Raw genomic sequence first — 23,186 nt, forward strand, 5'->3', positions numbered from 1 at the left:
GAGAATAAACACTGAGACTGGCAAGGGTACAATTTTTAGAAACTGGAGCCCAAAAAGCTAACTTCTTTAACAGGGATAGTAATGTTCTGAGGGATTCTATATTGATCAGAAGATATGAAGATGCCTTTAGGGAGGTATGAGCTAGTGCAGATTAATTTGATTCCTTGTAGACCTTGGTACTGAGAAAGACTTAAAATAAATTCCCAATCCATGGTCTCCTTTCCTAGACAAATACTGGACATGGCAGAAGTGCTTTGGGTAGAATAATAATAATAAACTCAGCTCATCTTTTCACCTACCCATTTTGTACTTTCAATATGCCTCCATTCTTACTTTACAAGGAACAGAAAGCTGACTCTGAGAAACAGCACAATTATGGCTAGTTTGGAGCTGGATTGAGATGGAATGTTCACAAATATTTGATGATCAGCAACTAAGCGTTTGCAGTAATTCTTCTCTGTTGACTGTGGAATTACAGGTCTGTAAGGGAAGGCAGAAGAAGTGGAATATTGCAAGGTAGAAAAACTAGAAAGCAAAATGTGGTCCCAGGAGATAGAGATGCTAAGGGGACAGGAAATCAAAGGGGAAAATGGCTAGAGAAATGAGGATGAGAGGAACTGTGAACTGAAAAGCAGGCACCCAAAGGGAAGATTACATCTGTTCATAATTCTGATACAAGAACTATACTAGCTAATTTAAGCTAGTGTGTAGTATTGGCACCCTTCCCTGAGCAGGACTTTTTAGTAAGAGGAAGATGTACCCCTAATAATCTTGATGATTGGACTTTATCAAGAAAACAGAACACTACTGTATATAATACAGAAGTTTGAGGACATTTAGTGACAATATGTATAAAAATGTTACCTTACAGGGTGATGAACATTTTGGCAGACATATGCATGTTGCTTCTTTTTTCCCTTTCTTTTTTGAATTGCTTCACAACCTGTGGATTCTTTGTGATTGTAAACTGCAGTGTCTCTCGGTCCTTCCGTATTTTTTTTTAAATCATTTTTATTAAAAATTTTTATCAACATAAAAGAGTGAGAACAATAGTGAGTAAAGATAGTGAAAAGGGAGGGGGTCGTGAGAATGGGAGAGGAAAGAAAAAAAAAAGTACTTCCCGTCTTTTCTTTTGGGTAATGAAAAATTTCATATTTGTTGTCACTATAAGTCCACTCCGACATTATGGTTTTGTAAAAAGTTCTTCTTGTTCTATATAGGTCGTTAGTAGTGTCCAATCCGTTTCTTCTGGTAATCTCGGTCCTTCCGTATTGCTCTACTTCTTTTTAGGCTTATCTATATGGATACCTAAATCTGGAAACAGTTCGAAGCATTGCTATTTCAGACCAGGCCTAGATTATTCTAAGGTATTCATACCTGTTTGTGCTTGAACAATGGTAGCGGTGGGAGCAGTCCTGCCTGTCCAATTGGGCCGAACTCCATTTGATCCAGCTGGAGAGTAACTCTTACCTTTTGGGTGCTTTATCACTGTAGCAGTGTCTACAGAGCTCTGGAGAGTTCCTGGCTGTCACTGAGTGCTTTTGCTGATGTCAACAAATGCACTTGCGTGACTTGGAGAGAGGAGAGTGGAAGGGAGGGGGTTGATATCAGCAAAGGCATCAGCAAGGAGCTCTCTGGAGCTCTTGACCACCACTGTGATGAGAAAGGATGCCAAAAGTATATACCATCCACTTTCCCCCATGTTGGACATTGTCAGGATGCCCAGGAGTTACTCTGTTTCTTCATCCCTGTTTGTCTAGTGCTTATGTCTCTCCTCCTGCCTTTCTGCCCAAACTATGTAGGCATGCCAAGCATTACCTCCTGTAAACCTTATTCATAGCCAACCTCCGTTTCAGTCATTCCTGCATATCTCTTCTCTCCCATTCCATTCCAACTTTTTAGGCAAATGGTTTTTCTGGATTGTAACCTATAATTGTAAAGATGAGATATAGCTTTGCAATAGTTTCTAGACATTTTATAGTTAAAAATTCACCCTGAAAGTCCAAGTTTTTTACTGTGAAATTCAAACATGTATGTTTGGAAGGAAGGAGAAAACATCAAGAGAAGGTGTTAATTTTGTTATTTCATTTTCACTTTCATAAAAATTAGACATCTTCTGCCCTCCTTTAAGTATGTTGTCGCTTTATATAATACTTGATACTAAAGAATTGAAGCTTTTAATGAGAAATAATTTGTAAAGTCTAGGCAAATATACATATTAAAATGTACCTTAGCAAAATGTTTCCATGCTACATTTCCACAGATGTTTTAGCTATACTGAATTAAAAATAAATTTATTCTGTTTGGTATTTCAGTATGCTATTTTATGTTTTCAGTATTATTTGGTCCTCTGAGGTAAAATGACAGTACTGATTTTGCCTTAAAAAACAAGATCATCACTCTTTTTCACTGCCTATCACACTATTTGTGCTTAACTAAGCATTTATTTATCAGTTCTTAATGGTAAGGTCTTACAAGGTTACTACACCTGAGAGAAAAATATGTAAGACAAGCTTTCTAATTAATCACAAGGAGGGTTCAAGAAGGTTTAACTATTACTATGTATAGAAAAAATTATGAAGTCTGTCACAGTAAAACTGCAGCAAATGTAATTCAAGTTACTGTGCTTCAACCTTTTTGGAATATAATTTGTCATTCTATATTTGAACATATAAATAAAAAAGATATGGTGTTTGCCTACACACTATGAATGTGTATCCATACAATCCAGAAAATAATTGACAAAGTAAAAAGTAAAGATTAAAAATTAAACATAGGGAACATAGGAAATGTGCGCATACCAAGTTCAACAATATATTCATGCAGTCTAGGGGGATTTAGAAAATGTAGTCAAAAATATTATACGCAGCTTGAGATCTTGCCTAAAGAAGGAGAAACTTGTGGTGTCTTATATTTATTTGGTTATTTTGGTTATTTATTATTAAATTTGATATTTATTTTTTCTTTCTAAATTATACTTGAATCAGCTTTCTTCATCCAGATCCATCAGATTAGATTTCAACTAATACTCAATGAACTAAGTTAATTGTACTGAAACCCTGTCTCATTCTCGCTCTTCCTGTTCATGTACGATTCATGCATCAGGGCTCCCAACTACTGCTGGTGCTATGATCAGGTATTGTACAACAGAATAATTGGGCATATATGCACTGTGTTTTAAAAGGACATTGTGCCTAGAAGAAATGTTTTACATGGCAAACAAGACTCAGCAATGTTTGTAACTGGGAACAGTAGTTCCAAACTTTAAGCCAGGTGGATAGAGCTTAGCACGTGCTAATGCTCTGTATCTTGATGTTACACTCCAATGTTAGACTGCATAGACAGAAAGACAATGTGCAGGATGGTGGAATATGTTCCTGAACTTACTGTGCAAACACAAAACTGTGGATAATTGAATTGAATTGAAAATTGAATTCTATTGAAACAACTTCTGCCATAGGGTACTATAGATTTGTGTGGGAGGACCCAGGAAACTCTTAGGACATCATCACACTAGAGCAGTGGTTCTCAACCTATGGGTCCCCAGATGTTTTGATCTTCAACTCCCAGAAATCCTAACAGCTGGTAAACTGGCTGGGATTACTGGGATTTGTAGGCCAAAACATCTGGGGACCCACAGGTTGGGAAGCACTGCACTGGAGCATGGATCCACTTTAAATCCAGTTTCTGCCTCCTGCAGAATTCTGGGGCTTGTAGTTTAGGGAGGGCCTTTAAATTGCTCAGCCAGACAGGTTCTGAACCTCCCTTAACTACAAAGCCCAAAATTCTGCAGGAAGCAGAAACCGGATTTAAAGTGGATCCATGTTCGAGAGTGATGAGGCTGATTTAAGATGTATCTGTGGTAACTTCTGGAGGAAGCGTACCATAGAATCCTTTGGAAGACCTAGAAAATTTCTAGAGAGGGCATATTTTGCTAGTAGGTGAAACTACAGACTGCTGGTATGGAGAGGTCATACTATACTATTAAAGTACTGATAGCAATGACTGTAGCAAAGGGTTTTGACATACTACACAGTTCATTATGGGTCCATGTCAACTGCCATGGTTTCAACTATGGAATCCTAAGACTTGCAGTTTATGGAAGGGTTTTTTTTACTTAGCAAACTCCAATGCTTCATTCAACTGCCAACCCTAATATTTTGTAGTAAGCACCCATGACGGTTACCATGGAATCATAGTACAATAATTATGTAGTATCAAAAGATCCTAAGTAAGCAGGAAATATTCATATAATAACTGAATTTCCAGATAGGTATGAAACACTATATGTGCATGTAGCATGTTGTGAGGAGGAACAATTTGGCATCAGAAGCAGATGTGTTAGCTTTTTGCAGGATGAGAACATTCAGAAGTGAGAGCAGAAGGCTTATAACTTTTTATAAAGCACCTTAAAGTGTAAGTATAATAGAGGAAAAGTTTGGTCAGTGAGTAGGCTTTTTTAAAAGGCATTTGTGAGGGTTTGCTAGAAGCATTAATTGACAGTTTATGGGAAATTCATTTGAATATATATTTATTAAAATTCTTTATTGTAATAGTTTTCAAGCCTTTTAATGCACAGTCTCTGTAATTATAGTGTTTTAAATTATTAGATAAATGCTTACTTTATAATTTACCTTTCCTGCATGTTTTCATGGAGTTTTTTTTTAACCATGGAGGCATATTTCATTTTGTTTTCTCCATTCACCTTCCTCCACATTTGCTTTATCTCTGAAATACGTTGAAATATGCAAGGTATGTCTACTATTGGATAATATTGTAATAGGAAGGAAGAGGAAACTCATTGTTTTTGTTGCAGATGAGACTAAATTGTTCATTTGCACACCAAAAGTAAATTACAGACTAGCAAAACTGACAAGAAATGGAGGCTGGATCTTTTGTGTGAAGAAATTACCTGAAAAATTACTGCATATGCTAGTCTAAGTACAGTATTGTCAGAAGCTTGATTCAGTGCCACAACATAATGAGAGAATTCCCAGCAAATTTAAGAATATAAGATTACAGAAGAAGCAATTAAAGAGAAAAGACTAAAACACAAAATGAAAAATCAGTTGTTATTCCCGCAGCACTAATGGAGTCCTACATGCAATTACGAAGTTTTTAAATGAATAAAATAGTACCACGTATGGGTGACCTGCATTGAATACCTGCCTCTACTTACAACTTTTACTTGCATAGTTCTCACTAACCACTGTTTTGGCTAAGTTGTTTCCTTCGTTCCTAGCAGCTGATGAATAGTGATTTGACACTGGGGCATAGACCAATGCATCAAGTTGTACAACTCTCAGTGATTGCCACCTTAGCCTCTATTCCCATTGAAGAAGCTTGGTCTTAAACCTGGATCTTGAAGGATTCAGTGCTATATATACATTCAACTCAACATCACAGTAGTGATTCTTCTTTTGGGGTGCAAAACCAACTTCAGGTGGTTTCCTAGCCTCCCAGAGGTAGTGAGGGGAGCACAGAAGCTCCGGGGAAATGGGGCTGCACCAGTCCTGCTGATGGGAGCAGTTCTGTCAATACAGGCATCCTATTGAATCCCTACCATATAGATCACAGTCCTGCCAAGACTCAGCTAATTAAAATTCCATTAATAATAATGGCTGAGTTAGACACATGTTTTAATTTCTCTTATTGAGATTAATGGGATTTTAAAATGCTTGACTGTATCTTAATTATGCCCATAGAACTAGGCCTAAAATTAGCTATAGCAGTTGTGATGGAAATAAACTTGTTCTTGTTAAATTTTCAAAACACTTGCGCAACATGATGACTAAGTTAGTCATAGACAAAATGCTCAATAATGACACCGTGATTTGGACCAAGACAATTTGGACAACAGAATTAATTTAGACTTTGAAAATTTGAATTTGTTCCTAGGTGAAGGATGTGCCAGCTACAGGTTTAAAGGACTTTCCTGAATGCCACATCGTTGCTGTTAATTTGAAGCAAGACAGACTGAAAGTTGGCCATTAAACTGATTGAGCCAGGATTTTAAAATGAACTCATTCATATTACTTGAACTTATAGATCAGCAAATTTTTGCCAGCTGCTACTGCCAAATTAATGGCTGTTCACTTTGGATATGCTAATAAAAGCATATTCCGCTGTGGACAACTCTAGTACTGTAAATGTTGAATTTTGTCTTCCATTTGGGAAGAGAGGCATAAGGCTTTTAAAATCCATTTCGGAACAGTAATGATCATTTGTTTCCTTGGCTCCTGCTGTTTGCTTTGCTTTGCGGTTACTTTAAAAATAATACTGTAACCATTTCTAAGAAACCAAGTTACACTTGATAGGCCTGCAGTATTTCATTTATTTGTTCACAATGGTAAAACTGGCCTTGGGAGCAGGGAAATAATTTGATCATGGGAACAAATAATTTAGTAAAGGACAGTGAAAAGACTCTAATCCAGTTCTGCTAACAGCCAACTTGTTAGGACGAGTATGCCTTAGTATTGACTGATGAACTATAACCCTGTCCTAAAGTTTTCTTGTCAAGATTTATATGGAGATGCCGAGAGGGTATGATTGAGAACGTACATATTTTCCCCAAAATAAATTTTCCTTCACAAACTTCCAAAATATAAATATTTGAAAAATGCAAAACAACCCTTGTACTTTCATACAGCAAGGAATATTTCTAACATTATTTGTTCTTGTATGCAGAAACAAAATTAGCAAGGCTTTGCATTTGTACTATATGGCCTGCCTTTCAATTGTTAGGAATTCCATCTTGTACAATAGCAATCTTAACAGCAATATATTTAATAATATGATCATAGTATTAGTGAAAACAAGAAAAATATATAAGTGATATATACGTACAGTCTAAATATTTCCTGTCGTATGGTATTATAGAATGACTACAGTGTTGTAGGATGGTACTGGTGGGAGCAGTGGCAGAGGAAATGTTTTGTTGTTTTTCCTACCTACAATATGTTCTCTTAGATAAGAGATCTAATGAGATTGGTTTGCTATAAGAGGCTACATATACACAGGGTTGGGTGCAAGTACTGAACAGTATGGAGACTGGTTTTCCAAAAGGAAGAACCTCTTTACCAGAAGAGCTGTCTGACAGTTGAATGGACTGCCTTGGGGGTAGGGGCAGACACTCCTTCTCTGGAGGTCTTTAAACACAGGTTGAGTTGACTTCTTTTAGGATGGATTTAGTTATGTATTCCTGCTTGACAGGGAGTTGGACTAGATGGTCCTTGTCATCCCTTCCAGCTCCATAAAATTATCTGATTCTAGACTAGTACTGAAATGGTTTAACATAATCCTGTATAATATAATCTCCACGGAACTTGTTTCAATATAGAGTGTGAACTAAATGAGTTATATGCTGCTACATCAACTTTTGTTTCTTTACCACATGCCATACAGTACAAAAATAAGGATATTTTCTCAAATACGGAAGTAAATATCACTGGTCAATTTCATTTTATGTCTTTCTTTCTCTGAGCTCATAATGGGTTCCTCTCTGACCATAAGCCTACAGATAAGAACTCTTTAATATTTAAAAAAACACTTAGAAAATATTCTTACATGCTTTATATACAATTAACATTAAACATACAAATTACATTAAACTTGTCAGAAAGACAAGAAAGAAATCTAGCGTGTGGGAAAGTTATTTGGAAAGGACTTCCACCCCAGAACTTTCCAGATTGGGGAATTTGGGGATCTGTAGTCTCTAAATGGAACTTTTCCAGCTTTCAAAGACATACAATACAAAACTTGGATGCCCAATTCTGTTAGAGAAAAGCTGCTTTAGGGGGAGAACATTACAAGGGGAAAACAGTGATATATGCTTCTTTGGGATGTAACTCTTTCTTTATTTGCTGCATTTCATTGCACTACTTCTCTATTCACACCAGGGATTTGACAAGGAGCAGTTTGTGGCAGATGTGCAACAGAAAAATGGCACATGGTAGAAAGGCACACCCTCTCTTGGCTTCAAAACTGTTCCTGCTGTGTTCTAACAAAATTATCTGTCTAGATTTCACATGTGCAATTGCTTGTAAAATCAGTTTTGTCCTTACAGTGATGCTACAAAAATTCATCAGATTTCATTGTATGTGCTGAGATTAGTGTGAAGTATTATGTTCAAAATGCTGCAATAAACACCCAGGACATGACATCTGGGAGACAGAATAGTATAATGGTGCTAAAGCAGTGATTCCCAAAGTGGCCGCTGCCGCCACTTTGTAGTGATCCAGGGGGGCGGTGATGGCCACAGGTGCATTTGCCATAAGCATTAATACATATATCTTTCTGTTTAATTACTATTAAAGTTTAAAAAAAATTTCAGGGGGCGCTGAATAATATTTTTTCTGGAAAGGGGGCGGTAGGCCAAATACGTTTGGGAACCACTGTGCTAGAGCAACTTTACCGATATAGCTGATATCACACAATTGAAAGGCTAAACTGTATTGGAAGCATGTATAAACAATTTATAAATCTATACACAATAGTGATTTCAGCTTCACATATGAATCATTCAGAACATTTTGTCCCATGCCCTGAAATGCTAATAATAAATTTGATATACTTAATGTACAAAGAAATTAGATACAGGTATGTATGTAGTTAAAAACAATATATTGCTTCCACTAAATACACCAAAATCATATAACAAACATCTGTTGTTTATTTAACAAATAGTCTAAACATGTCAGCTATATTTCCTAGAAATATAAGAAGTGCATTTTTTTCAATTTCAGGTGGGAGATGAAAGAGAGAGAAGATCTCAAAGAGGAGGAAAAAATGATGCTGGAACACTTAAAAACACTTTATCTCACGCCGGCTTCTCTTGCCTCAGAAGATAAAGCAGAACAGGGAACTTGACAAGAACTGTTATTCATGAAACATTCCAAAAATCAAAAAAGAAAAGTGACCTGTACTACCTTGAGAACTGATGGTGTTCTAAAGAAGCCCCTTGTTATTTGAAACATTGCTTTAGTTGTGTAATTTTCTAAAGTGGGGCTGGGCACTGTATTTTGTATCTTAACTTACTTTGTACAGTTACTTTTCCTTGTAATCCATTTTAGTAATTCTTAATATTCTTTACATTGCAGTGAAGTAAATGTTAAAATACAACTGTTAGTATACCAGTAAATGCATAATTACCTTGAAAGACCCTAAGAACTTTTCATATATCAATTTCTACACACAAATCTAATAAAAATGCCAAATGTCTTTGCACAGACATGGTATTATACCCGGAAGTACTATTTCCCACTTCAATCAAATGGATGCACAATCATTCAAAGCCATATTAACAATGCCTCTCAAATTTAATCCCTGTTTTGTTGTTGTAAAGAATGTGGCACATACATTTATGGAAGTAAAAGTTATTGATCTTATCCTTGAATTGACACATAGAACATTATACTGTTGTCTATTGCTGTTTCAGAAAGCAAACATTTAGCAATCAAAGCTTATCCTTCCAAGTTTATTTTTAGGACTTGCCCTAAGGAAATGAAAGCTGCTTTTCTGTAACACTTACACCTGGATCTCCAGAACAATCCAGAAAGGTGGGGGTTTCATTTGTTTCATTTTTCTTGGTTGAATGCAATTTTTCTAGCTTCTTCTATAGAAATCCTGACACACTGATCTACATTTAGTAGCAGTAGGGGTTTATAAAATTCCTGCATCTTAAGAAGCAAAACTAGTGACCTGTACGTATTTTTATTCCCGTATGTTTACATTCATATTCTGTAGATATACAGAGTGTATGTCTGGAGAGAGAAGTAGCCAAAGAATAACATTAAAATGCACCTTTTGGTCTTATTTCAGCTTCTTGGGTATGCATGGATTCATATAACTGGAAAAAGTTCATTTTTACTCAAATCTGTGTATAAAAACAGTCAAAAGAATATCATTTTCTCCTCTGTAGTTCTCTCTTTTTTGTCATGACCCCTCAATAAACTGCATTAGTACAAATATTTACAGTGTTTTCTGAGGTGCGATCTTTGTGGTACAGTATTTATTACAAGAATCTTAGGTGCTGGGAATCTCTCAGGAGGTTGGCTATCACACTAGACCACACCAGATCACCGATGGTGCAATTAGTTAAAGCCTTGTTCTGACGGAACTGCTGACCGACAGGTCGGTGGCTCGAATCTGCGGAGAGTGGGGTGAGTTCCTGTCTATCAGCTCCAACTCCTCATGTGGGGACATGAGAGAAGTTTCCCATACGATGGTAAAAACATCAAACATCTGGGTGTCCCCTGGGCAACGTCCTTGCAGACAGCCAATTATCTCACACCAGAAGCGACTTGCAGTTTCTCATGTCATTCCTGACACGAAAAAAAAACCATAAGCAAAGAACTGCAGCCCCCAAATACTTTTTGTGGGGAACAAACATCAGAAAAATCGAAAAAGAAACTTCATCAGAAAACATGATGAAGAAATGTAGACAAATATATTAGTAAGTATTGTATTTTTCTAAGTATGCCTCATTTATTAAAAGCAAACTGTTTGCCCCTCTTGTATAACTAATGCAACCTAATCCATCCCATCATTGACATTTACTTCCGTTTCCCTTGTATCACTTCTTCTTGAAAAAAAATGAGACTTGTATTCCGTTACATCTTTGTCCATAATTTATTTCAATGGTTGATGCCACTGGAAGTCATTGTGGTGCAAATAATAGAAATAGCTGTTCTTTCATAACTTTTTAAATATGGCTGAGGAACCAGGGAGCGGGAGTCAAAGGTGATAACAAAATACATATACTTGACTTTAATAACTGCTGTCCCTGCAAATGCTCTGTGATCTCTCATTCCACCCAAAGCCATTTTGTAGGCTCCATGGGCATCAAAGCTATTGATTCCAGAACTACTTCAGATTGCAGGTGGAAGTTTTTTTTAATTCATTGCTCCTCCCTCTCAGCAGTCCAAAGCCAAGCATGATACCCGCTCCTTTCAATTAGTTTCCGCTTTGGAAACGTTCTATTTTCTTCTCAGTTGGCAGACTCCCTCTAACCCAACATCACAGGTGTTTACCAAACCTGCCAGAGATGAATAGCTAAAGGCTCCTTTTGCAGAACTTCTGAAAATGTCAGTGTTAGATGAAATGCTATTCCTAAACAAAAGATCCCAGAAGGGATTTCAGAGAAAAGGCTAATTTCTTCTGGAGAGGGGAGGAAAAAAATACACATTATGTCATGTAGAAATTTAAAGAAAACATAATGGAGCACAGGCAGAGCAAGATTGTGGCTCTTATACAGTGGTGTATGTACATTATATATTACATTAATTTGGTGGTACATTATTGTCACAATTGTAATAATTTTAAGACACCGAATATATATTATTTATCAAGTTTGCCGGAGTGGAAGTTCTTATGTTTGGACTGTAATAGATCCAGTTTTGTGTTTTTGTGTCATTTATACATAGATACTTGCAAAGTTCCCTAGATAAAGATCCAACACTTACCACTAGCACTTGAGACTGCTTTCAGAGTAAGATTGCTATAATTCAGCATAAAGACATGGGGGAAGGAAAATTCAAACCAAAGTTAGTGGATCTGGTCTAAGATGCCTGGACATGTCCTAGTTCACATTGCAGTAATTTAAAACCCATGTAGAGTATTCCATTGATGATCACTTGGGGTAAAGTAGTAGTAGTTTTTAAAATAGCAAAATGCTTTTGATTTGAGGTGATATGCTAAGTTAGCTTTTAAGTTAAAAACATCAGTAACATATTAAAAATAAAAACAACATTGCTAAATACTGAAGAAAAAATTAGATGAGCACATAAGAATCAGAAACAACAGCCAAACCAACGTTGTGTGCAATAGCTCAACCAAATAACACAATTTTACTTGGTTCTTATATTTGGTTGAAGTCAAATATATACTTAGACATGCTTGGATTTTCTAAAATAATTGGGATCTACTTTAGTCCTGTTGGTCTTACAGAGACCAGGTTTGGGTCAATCAGAGGAGGAAGGGAGGAAAGGAGGCGTGATCCCTCCTCTCCCCGCTCCTGCATTGCTCTGGCACCCCAGCCAACATTACTTCAGGCCAAGAGTGACCAACACTAGTCGCTGGCTGCTGTGACGAGAATGGGAGAGGGACGGTATGGGTTCAGTGCCACTTGACAGTCAGGACTCCCAGCCTCCACAGTGGATGGGGCTTCTTGTCAAAACCATCCCAGGGTCTGGGATAAAGGGTCCATGTAGAGCGTCCCTTGGTGCCTGTATTGGTATCTTTTTGAAATGTTGCTGTATACAATATGTTTCCTCACATTACCGTTTAAATGACTGCAGTAGTTGCAGTAGTAAAAATCATAATAATTCATAATATTTATCACAATAGCTTTAAATGCTTCAAATCCATTATCTCACAATGACTTACACAAGCCCCTTCATGTCAAAAGATGCAAAATGGGAAGCAATCTTTTGTATCTATTTGTCTATGTAGTGAATACAAAATTAATGTTTTGAGCTTTTGCTTGTATTCTTGGCAGAATAATACTTCAAATGAAAATAAATAACCCATTCTTGAATTTGAGATGGTTCTTTTATGTTGCATTGGCAGTCTGCAGTTCTGCATGGGCAAAGAAACAGCCCTTTTTGGCATGCTTTCTACTCATTTAGTGCAATGAAAATCCATCCCACACACACATGATGGCAGAGAAATTGGTTCTGGAAAGTGCAAGCATTGCCTACAAAATGCTGCATGTTCTTAACTACCAAATAGGCAATTGAGGGTGTTCTTTGTTTTACATGATCAGACTTCAGGAACACTCTAATCTGGAGATTATAGCTTTCTATTTTGCAACTTGCTGATGGTTTAGCTACTGGTAAGAAGTGTGCGCACATATATCTATATAAGCAAAATTACTTTGGTAAACTAGGAGCTGCTTCTGATTTTTCTTACTGGTAGTTTATGGGTTTTTAACAGTTTTTAAAATCATCAATAGTGACAATAAAGGGAGAGAATAAATTATTTTTAAAACTTTGTATTTAGAATACTAAGTATGTCATCTTTTGAAGTGATACAAAATTAACCAGAATATGCTGTTAAAGATTCTTTTGTGCCCTTGTTTGAGCTACGTACTTGATTTTTCTAAATTAACTGCCTTTTCTTAATACCATTAAAACAAGACAGTAGGGAGAGAAAGAAAAGGGTGGAGGGAAATAAGGGAAAGAAAAACATGGGAACAGAACTGTGTAACTAGATCTCAACAGCTGTTACTTCTTGATAATATAACCATAATTTAAAAAAATCTCCATAGGCATAGGATGTCCTATATGGCATAGAATGCATGCAGGAGATTCCTTTTTCTAAGCATTACATACTTTCTACTCATTAGTATCAAGTTGAAAGTTGGATTTCCAAAATGACTCATGCAACAAATTTAGCCACAGATCCAACCCAAGCTGCCTGGCTCTTCTTGTTTAATGCCCAAGAACTGCAATTCAATAATATTACTTGTTGGATGGAAAATTCATAAACTGTATTAAGTGTGATTTATTCCTTTTGTTTGCACCTTGCCCAATACCATAAATACCTACAGACGCATCTTGCATCTAGGCGCTACTTATTTCTCACTACTATTTGGGTCATTATACACTATATAGCATATAGAATTTTACCATACAGCTGGGTGGACAACTGTGGAAGGCTCTGGAGTCAAAGTAGTCTCCCAGGAGACTGTGGTGGGATAACAATGTGCCCTACTAAAAAATCAAATACCACAGACCACTAAAACATTACGGACATGTCCTCATGCTCCCTAAAGTGCATTTTAGGGCAACATGTATTTGAACCTGGGAGGGGCATAAAAACGGGCCACCCCTTCCATATATAGGATCAGTGTATCATGCAGGGTTTTTGTCTCTGGATTACAGGGTTTGGTAATATTCCATTATCCGGGAGGAGGCCAAAAAGGGGTGCTAAACAGAGAAGGATAGTCTATTTTAATGGGGTGGGAATTGAAAGAGAAAAACCATTCCCCTGTTTTCACTGGTTATTCCCTCCCAATGTCATAAATGAGGGTTGTTTCCACAACGGCAACGTTGGGCGGGGGGGGGGGGGGGATCACAGGAAAATGGGGGAAATGGTTTTACTCCTTCAACTCCCTTTCCCTGTAAAATGGACTATCCTTCTCTGTCTAGCACCTCCTTTTGGCCTCCACCCAGATAATGGGACAGTAACCAGGGTTCTATCGAAAGAATATTTTTAACAACATTCTGATGTAGGACGTGTATACAGCAAAAATACAACAGGAATAGAGGGGAGTGTTTTTCCTATCATTGCCCTGCATGGAGTTGAGCTAGGTGACCTTCAAAGTTCTTCCAAGGTCTTCCCTGGAAATCATTCTTTGTGGGTGCCATTAGCTGCCAGCAAGGTAATTGTAACATGGAATGATACATTCTGCTGCAAAGTAGTTTCAGTTGCATAGCTTCCATGTGTCTATGTAGTGAACAAACAAATCTGGACTTCGACCATCCCTGTGAATGAAAGCAATCCAATTACATAATACTGGTGAAGGTGGAACTAACCACAGCATAGGATAAATGCCAGATCCATGTTATCTAAATAACATACCTGTCAAAGGCATAGCACAAAATTATGGTAATTTGCTGTTGTTCAGGAACCTGAGTGAAAATGGAAAAATCTTGAGATGTTAAACCAAAAGGTTATTTGTTACTTCAACAAAGATATAGGTCCAACATAACATAAATTATATTTTTAATCAAGACTTAGTATTGCCAGAATGTTTGCTCGCAATATTGTGGTAGACAGCAAAGCTGTTTTGCTTTGAGAGCTACTTTTGAAGTTCCAAATAGATACTAGTTCACTCTTCTCCTGAATTCTAAAATTAGTAGTTAATTTATTTTAATTATCATATTTATTCAAATCATTAATGCCCATCTTTTTTGGCTAACTGGCCTTGCCAAAATTGGGGTGCTCATTAGATTTACGTCATACAGTAATGTTAGTGTTGAGCCAAAGCAAAGGGGGAAGGTGCTTCAGGAGCTGCACCTGGAACTCCTCTTAGAGGGGTGTCATCTCTAATTAAATGGCCAGGGCTCAATGCTATGCAATCCTGGGATTTGTAGTTTGGTGAGGCATCTGCATTTTTTGGCAGAGATGGCTCAAGACCTTGTCAAACTACAGCCTCAAGGATTCCATAGCATTGAACCAATTAAAGTGGATTCATTCTACAGCTTAGATGTATCCCAAGGTTTTCTTTTCCTTCACTGGATGCTTTGGCATTCTAACACAATTGTTTATAACAAAGGATTTCTAAGCAGTCAGCAACTGTAATGCACACCTTTTTTGGCCAAGTTACAAGGAGCACACTTTTTGTCACTGCACATTATATTTGGCGGCAAACCTTTATTGGTTTCAGGGTTTTGAAAATTGAGGTATGCGTTAGATTTGATGGTGCATTAGACTCAAGGAAAATTGTGCCCTTTACAGAAAGTACCATGAAACTTTTTTTAAAAAAATCAATGCATTATTAAAATACCAGCAAGCACGTAATAGCATGGTAGATTATGGATATTTCATGTTGTCCACAACTGGTCTATCATGCAAAGAATTGTGTTTGTCATATTTGCAGCACCCATACTGATCTGGTATGAAGTCAGCTCCACCTGCTATCTTTGTTCACAGATAAAAGATTTGATGTTGCTTCTTCAGAACAGAAATGGAACACGTTTCGATATTTTTAAAAAGAGAGACAGTAATTGAATATTATTCTCAAATACTTTGTACAGAGTGGAAGTCGGATGAGAAGCATAGGCCAAAGATGCTCTCCACAATTACTCACATCTTGCTGCTCTTCCTCTTATTGTTATTGACACTTATTGTTCCTGGCTTCACTTATCCTAGAATCACAGAATCATAGAATAGTAGAGTTGGAAGAGACCTCATGGGCCATCTAGTCCAACCCCCCGCTAAGAAGCAGGAAATCGCATTCAAAGCACCCCCGACAGATGGCCATCCAGCCTCTGCTTAAAAGCTTCCAAAGAAGGAGCCTCCACCACAGTCTGGGGGAGAGAGTTCCACTGCCGAACAGCCCTCACTGTGAGGAAGTTCTTCAGGTGGAATCTCCTTTCCTGTAGTTTGAAGCCATTGTTCCGTGTCCTAGTCTGCAGGGCAGCAGAAAATAAGCTTGCTCCCTCCTGCCTATGACTTCCCCTCACATATTTGTACATGGCTATCATGTCTCCTCTCAGCCTTCTCTTCTGCAGGCTAAACATGCCCAGCTCTTTAAGCCTCTCCTCATAGGGCTTGTTCTCCAGACCCTTAATCATTTTAGTCGCCCTCCTCTGGACGCTTTCCAGCTTGCAGGAATCCTCACTCCAAAAACCCCACGCTTTCCCTTGGAAGTGTTTGTGGGCCTCTCAAAGTCCTCCAATGCTACTCTATGGTATTCTTCCAGCTCAAATATAGTTCATGCTCTAAAGAGTTCCCTATTATCCATGGTTTACGGTATCCACAGGGTGTTCTTGGAACATACCTCTCATGGATACTGGGGTCATATGGTTATTTTAAACATGTTTATTCTTCTCTTCAGCAAAAGCCAAAGATCCATGAGAAGATGTGTCATTAAAAATGAGACTTTACAGAGATCTTTTATGTCCTCCCATGCTCTTCCTCTCAAGGCAGTTGGTTCTGATAACATCATGGGGAAAACAAAACAGAAAGTACCACAGATAACAAAAGCAGACAAAGTAAGTTGAATGAGCTGCAATTTCTGAGTTCAAAGTATAAAGATGTGTATAGCTGGTGATATCAAAATGTGAACACAAAAAAAGAAGAACAAACAGCATTACCATACTTCAAACACAACAGGGTTCGATTTTTTGTTGTAAATTGTTTGTGGTGATTTTATTGTAAAGTGGCCTGAATCTTAGGGTAGAATATAAATAAATACATTCATTTGTTAATCCTTTCATTAATTTATTTGTTAAGAGAAATAATTCAGAATTACTAAAAGGGCCATTAATTAAGCAAAGCAACCAGATCAATTCATTGTTGCTCTAAAATTGCTCTGTTGGCACATAATGAAAATAATGTATTTTGATTTCTAAAAATAAGGTCTTTAGCTTTTTCTGCCAAAGAGTGCTAATGTCTTACCAAATTACAATTCCCATTCCACTGCATTGAGTCATGACATCTAAAGTGTCAAACTGCCTTAATTCTACAGTGTAGATGAAAACTTTGTAATGCTGAAATGTAATTTTTTTGTCTGAGACATGGTTTCAATCTATATCTATCTATCTATCTATCTATATAATAAAAGATATATATAGCTATGCTTCGTGACAATTTTTAACTTATATAATTCTGATTCAGCTAACCCAGTGTTTATACTGGTTGGTTTCGTACGGCAATTAGGCATGGGATGAAGATTCAAGGTACTCAATTAATCAATCAATCAATACACACAACATATACACTATATACAGATTTTATTAAAGTTTTTGAACACATGTGTTCAACAGCAGAACATAAGATGAATTACATTGAACCTATGAAGCCTATTTATGGTAAGTCAGACACTTTGTCCAGTCAGTGACCCACCAAATGCCTAAGGAAAACACAATAACTGCATGTGAATGGAGAACACCTTCCTGTTACCCAGTAACCGGTAGTAAGATATGGTTAACTTATTGAGATACATATTGAGATGCAGTGCATCCTTGGTATTCGCTGGGGTTGGGTTCCAGAATACCAGGATCTATGGATGCTCAAATCCCACTATATACAATGGCATAGTAAATTATTTTTTAGAAGTCACAAATCAAGGTTTACTTTTTTTTGAAAGGGGGGGGGGAGGGAGAGGCAGGATGGAGTATTTCCAAGCCATGAATGGTGGCAGCTCTGGATAGACAGGATTAATGCTATGTGTTTTACTAGGGAATTACTCAATTTCATTTCAACTCTTGTTTAGCCTATAATGTAGAGTTGATCCTATCAGGAAATAAAATTCTCAGAAGAGTATTTGAGAATACGGATGGCACTGGATAATCTGTTTCACAATGGTATCATTTTAGATTTTATTATTTTGCCCTCCCTTCTTGGTGTATATGTATATACCAGGCATGGGCAAACTTCAGCCCTCCAGGTACCTATGGCTGGTATATTTCAGACTATGTTTTTGGTCAGACTTGCTGTTTTTTTTTTTTTTTTTAACTATTTTCTATAACACCACGCAGGCCCGTAGCCAGGATTTTGGTTCGGAAGGGGCTGGGATTTTGGTTCCCGGGGGGGGGGGGGGGGGGGGCTGAGTCTGAGTGAGAGAGGATCTGCCCTAGCAAACCTTTTGTATTGTTATCCCAATACCCCCATGCATAAGGGATATATTAAGCATGATGATCAGATCATGATATGAATAAACATAAAAGTTTAAATAATAAATGTAAGGCCTTCTCGCGGACCACCCTGAGAATTTCTGGCACCATGTATAGATTGAACATCTTTTATCCACAATTATGAAAATCCTCCAAAATTCAAAGTGTGGCTGAGCCAGTGAGTGATCTCTGCTTTGTAATGATGATTCAGTGTACAAAGACCTTGTTTCAGGCACAAAATTATTAAAAATATTGCATAAAACTATCTTCAAGCTATGTGTATAAGATATACAAAACATCAATGAATTTTGTGTTGAGATTTGGGCCCCATCTCCAAGATATGTAAGTAAATATATGGAAATAGATATTTCAAAACCCAAACTGAAAACACTCCTGATTCTAAGCATTTTGGATAAGAGATACTCAGCTTGTATGTTGATAGTACAAATAAACAGTAACAATAATAATGACTATGTTCAAACCGCTGCATACAAAACAGGCAAACCTCTTAGGTCCCTTCCACATAGCTGAATAAAATCTCACATTATCTGCTTTGAAATGGGCTGACTGTGTGGACTCAGATAACCCAGTTCAAAGCAGATGTTGTGGGATTTTCTGCCTTGTTATTCTGGGTTATATGGATGTGTGGAAGGGCCCTTAGGTAAGTTTACTTGGAAGACTATCCATTAAGTTTGACCTGTTTAGGCTGCATCTACACTGTAGAATTACTGTAGTTTGACAGCACTTTAACTGCCAGGACTCAATGCTATAGAATCAAGGTCATTTCATAAGGTTTTCAGCATTGTTCAGCATTGTTTGCCAAAGGGTGCTGCCGCCTCACTAAACTACAAATCCCAGGACCTCAACAGTGTTGAGCCATGGCCGTTAAAGTGGTTAATTCTACAGTGCAGATGCACCCCCTGCTTTAAATAAAAATGAGTACAGGAGTTCCTTGGGAACTACGGGTTTTCACTTTTAAACAAACTGGGGCAGTAAACACTGGCTCAATCTACACTGCCATATAAATGCAGTTTGAAACTGAACTATATGCTCAGTGTAGACCCAGGGTCCTTCCACACAGCCGTATAACCCAGAATATCAAGGCAGATAATCCACAATATTTGCTTTGAACTGGGGCCCCTTCCACACAGCTATATAAAATTGACATTTAACTGGATTATATGGCAGTTTGGACTCAGATAACCCAGTTCAAAGCAGATATTGTGGGATTTTCTGTCTTGATATTCTGGGTTATATGGTGGTGTGGAAGGGCCCTGGGTTATCCGAGTCCACACTGCCATATAACCCAGAATATCAAGACAGAAAATCCCACAATATCTGCTTTGAACTGGGTTATCCGCTCCCCTCCTCTCCACACAGCTGAATAAAATCCCACATTATCTCCTTTGAACTGGATTATATTGCAGTGTGGACTCTGATAACCCAGTTCAAAACCGATATGGTTATAATACAATGTGTTGTTGAAGGCTTTTATGGCCTGAATCACTGGGTTGCTGTGAGATTTCTGTGCCGTATGGCCATGTTCCAAAAGCATTCTTTCCTGCCGTTTCGCCTGCATCTATGACAAGCATCCTCAGAGGTTGTGAGGTCTCTTGGAAACTAGGCAAGTAGGGTTTATATATCTGTGGAATGTTCAGGGTGGGAAAAATAATATAATAATAAATAATAAAACTTTATTTATACCCCGCCACCATCTCCCCACAGGGACTCGGGGCGGGTCACATGGGGCAAGGCCCAACTAGCACAATTTACAAAAACAGCATAAATACATTGAACAATATACAAAAAAAATAAAACACAGTAAGACAATAAATCAAGAGTTAATACAGCAGTAAATCAATCAACCACCAAGTACAATTCAGAAAGAACTCTTGTCTGTTGGAGGCAGGTGTGAATGTTGCAATTGGCCACAGAAATGGCCAAATCTGGCTACCAGTATTTTTTTTAAAAAACTCTAAAATCAGGACAGTGAATAAAAAACAACTTTCAGAAAACAGACGAATTTTAGACATAAATCAATCAGGGCCAGTTAACACCTCCCAACAAAGGATCCCCCCAGGCAGGAAGCAGCCAGACCTTGAAACTGAATTCAACGCTAATCAAGGTGGACGACTGCAACATTCACACCTGCCTCAAACAGACACCCTGGCCCTTCCACAGATATATAACACCAAGTTGCCTAGTTTCCAACATACCTCACAACCTCTGAGGATGCTTGTCATAGATGCAGGCGAAACGTCAGGAGATAATGCTTCTGGAACATGGCCATAAAACTCACAGCAACCCAGTTATAAGGCAATTGTAACCAACTGCAATCTGTCCCAAGCCAGGGCTGTATTGCAGGCGCGCATGCTCCGTGCCAAGCCATGAGGTCCTTTCCTGTCCACTTCCGCCCGGACTGCGATGACAGCCACGCTAAACCTTTTCCAAACGCCGCCGCTGGGAGTGTGTGTGCGTGCGCGCGCGTCCGTGACGTCACCCTCTCTCACCAGGCCCGGAAGTGGAACTCGGAGGATCCCTCCAGCTTGTTGGAGGAAGAGAGGAAAGGAAAGGGCGGGACCAAAGCCTCTGGTGGACGACACGCAGCCAGGCAAGCGGCAGCGGCGGCGCGTCTCCCGGTAACGAGCCTTGGCCCCGCCCCCTTGAGTGTGCCCCCCACCCACCCACCCACCCGGGAAAGGGAGGCCGCAGGTACGCGAGGAGAGCGAGGAGGAGGCTCAGCCTGAAAGGCCTCCTTGGACCAGCCTGGGAAGCCATACCATGTATCTAAAGCAGGCCTGGGCAAAGTTGGACCCTCCAAGTGTTTTGGACTTCAACTCCCATAATTCCTAACAGCCCGTAGGCTGTTAGGAATTGTGGGAGTTGAAGTCCAAAACACCTGGAGGGCCTAGATAAATGACACCACGTCCTTACTGTATGTTGTTTCTGCTGGCACTCTACATAAGGTCTGCTGGCACTCTACATCATACTACGTTATCAATCCACTTTAAATCCGGTTTCTGCCTCCTGCAGAATTGTGGGGTTTGTAGTTTGGTGAGTCCCAGGACCTGTCTGGCATAGCTGTTTAAAGCCCTCTCCCTAAAGTGGATTTAAAGTGAATCCAACCTCTAGTGTGATGAGGTCTAAGGAGATATTTTGGGACCCAAGTCTGAACACAATGTTCCTTTATGCTTCTTGTCCACCTTATGCACATAGTGCATGCATGGGGAAACTTCAACCCTTCCTGTGTTTTGGACTTCAACTCCCACAATTCCTAACAGCCTACCCTCTTAGTAACTGTGGGAGTTGAAGTCCAAAACACAGAAAGGCCCAAGTTTTCTCATGCCTGATGTAGTGTGAAGGTAATTTTATAAACAACAATTTTGTGCATGAAACAATTTTGGGCATATTGAGCCATGAGTTAGCAAAGGTCGACACTCAGGTGAACAATTCTGGATTTTGGAGGATTCTGGTTTTCTGGATAAGGGGTGTTCAACCTGTATCACTGATTCTGTATTATGATGCCACCTGTATCTTAGGCCGTGAGTTATTGGGGAAGCAATCCTGGGAGTTGGATTTTTCACAGTGTCTCTTCTCAGGTATATTTAATACCAGCTTGAGTACCCGGTGATGCCCGGGTTATATGAAAAGGGCATTGTTTGTTTTTGGATGTTAGGTAATATCAGTTTGGTCATATGTTACACTATGTCTTAGAAAAGAACTTGTTGTTTTATATGAATGCTCCCATTCGAAAATGCATAAGGATGTGAGTGAAGTGATACCTTAAGTGAGCTTGAGCCTTTGTGGCCGCTTAGTGGGCCTATCTTTGACCGATTTACTCCGCTTGACAAGGAAGATGTCGCTAGAATCCAGGCTGTTGCAAAACCAACCACCTGTTCCCTTGATCCGTGTCCCTCCTGGCTGGTGAAGAGCTGCCTGGAAGGTCTACTCGATCCGTTGAGTAATATCATCAATGGCTCTCTTGAACGGGGGTCTTCCCGGACATCCTAAAAGAGGCAAGGGTTCGTCCCTTGCTAAAGAAGTCTAGCTTGGATCCCATGACCCTTGCCAACTATCGTCCTGTCTCCAACCTCCCATTCTTGGGTAAGATGATAGAGCGGGCTGTGCTGGGACAATTGCAACAATTTCTGGATGATACAGCCAGCCTGGACCCTTTCCGGTCAGGCTTCCGCCCTGGCCATGGGACGGAGACAGTCCTGGTTGCCATTACAGATGAACTTAGTCGCCAGTCTGATAGCGGCGGATCAGCGCTACTGGTACTTCTCGACCTTACTGCAGCGTTTGACACCGTTGACTACGATCTAATGATTCACCGTCTCGCCATGTCCAGAGTTCGCGGTCAGGCCCTCAATTGGTTCAACTCCTTTCTGCGAAACCGGAGCCAATGCGTGGAGTATATGGATCAAGTCTCTGACAGATCTCCCCTCCTATGTGGGGTACCCCAAGGTGCAATTCTCTCCCCTCTTCTCTTCAACATCTACGTTAGACCCCTTGCTAGCTTGGTTCGGAGTTTTGTCCTAGACTGCTATCAATATGCAGACGACACCCAACTCCTTCTGCGCTTGGAGCCTGGAGCAACGTCAATACCAGAAAATTTCACCTTATGTCTGGAGGCTCTGTCGAACTGGCTACGTGCTAGTAGACTGAAGGTGAACCCGGCAAAGACTGAGATTCTCTGGCATGGCCGTTCAACTGGTCTGACCCACTTGCTACCCACCTTCGATGGTGCTGCCCTATCTCCTTCGCCCACCGTTAAGAGCCTGGGTGTCGTTTTAGATTCGCAGCTGACAATGGAAGCTCAGGTCGCTGCTGCCAGCAAAC

At 39.1% G+C, this 23,186-nt stretch overlaps 2 protein-coding genes across 11 annotated transcripts in view; both read left to right on the plus strand.

Annotated features, from left to right (window-relative positions):
- Positions 1 to 9,968, plus strand: part of kiaa0825 (KIAA0825 ortholog) — a 266,901-nt gene extending 256,933 nt beyond the window's left edge. The window contains exon 21 of one of the 2 annotated variants that reach the window (XR_010003920.1): positions 8,745 to 8,857. Coding sequence is in view for 1 of the 2 variants with exons in the window: in XM_008103050.3 (XP_008101257.1) it covers positions 8,745 to 8,868 (124 nt within the window). In the remaining variant the exon portion in view is untranslated. Of the gene's footprint in view, positions 1 to 8,744 lie in introns of both variants that reach the window. The other variant, XM_008103050.3, reaches the window with a different exon arrangement.
- Positions 9,969 to 20,828: 10,860 nt separating this feature from the next.
- The window catches only part of arb2a (ARB2 cotranscriptional regulator A), a 284,933-nt gene continuing 282,575 nt past the window's right edge, over positions 20,829 to 23,186 (plus strand). For 5 of the 9 annotated variants that reach the window (XM_062974231.1, XM_062974232.1, XM_062974233.1 and 2 more), the window contains exon 1: positions 20,830 to 20,983. The gene's annotated coding sequence lies outside the window, so the exon portion shown is untranslated. Of the gene's footprint in view, positions 20,984 to 23,186 lie in introns of all 9 variants that reach the window. The other 4 variants (XM_062974236.1, XM_062974237.1, XM_062974242.1 and 1 more) reach the window with 4 other exon arrangements.

Source organism: Anolis carolinensis, chromosome 2 (genome assembly GCF_035594765.1).
Source record: "Anolis carolinensis isolate JA03-04 chromosome 2, rAnoCar3.1.pri, whole genome shotgun sequence".
NCBI classification, from domain to species: domain Eukaryota; kingdom Metazoa; phylum Chordata; class Lepidosauria; order Squamata; family Dactyloidae; genus Anolis; species Anolis carolinensis.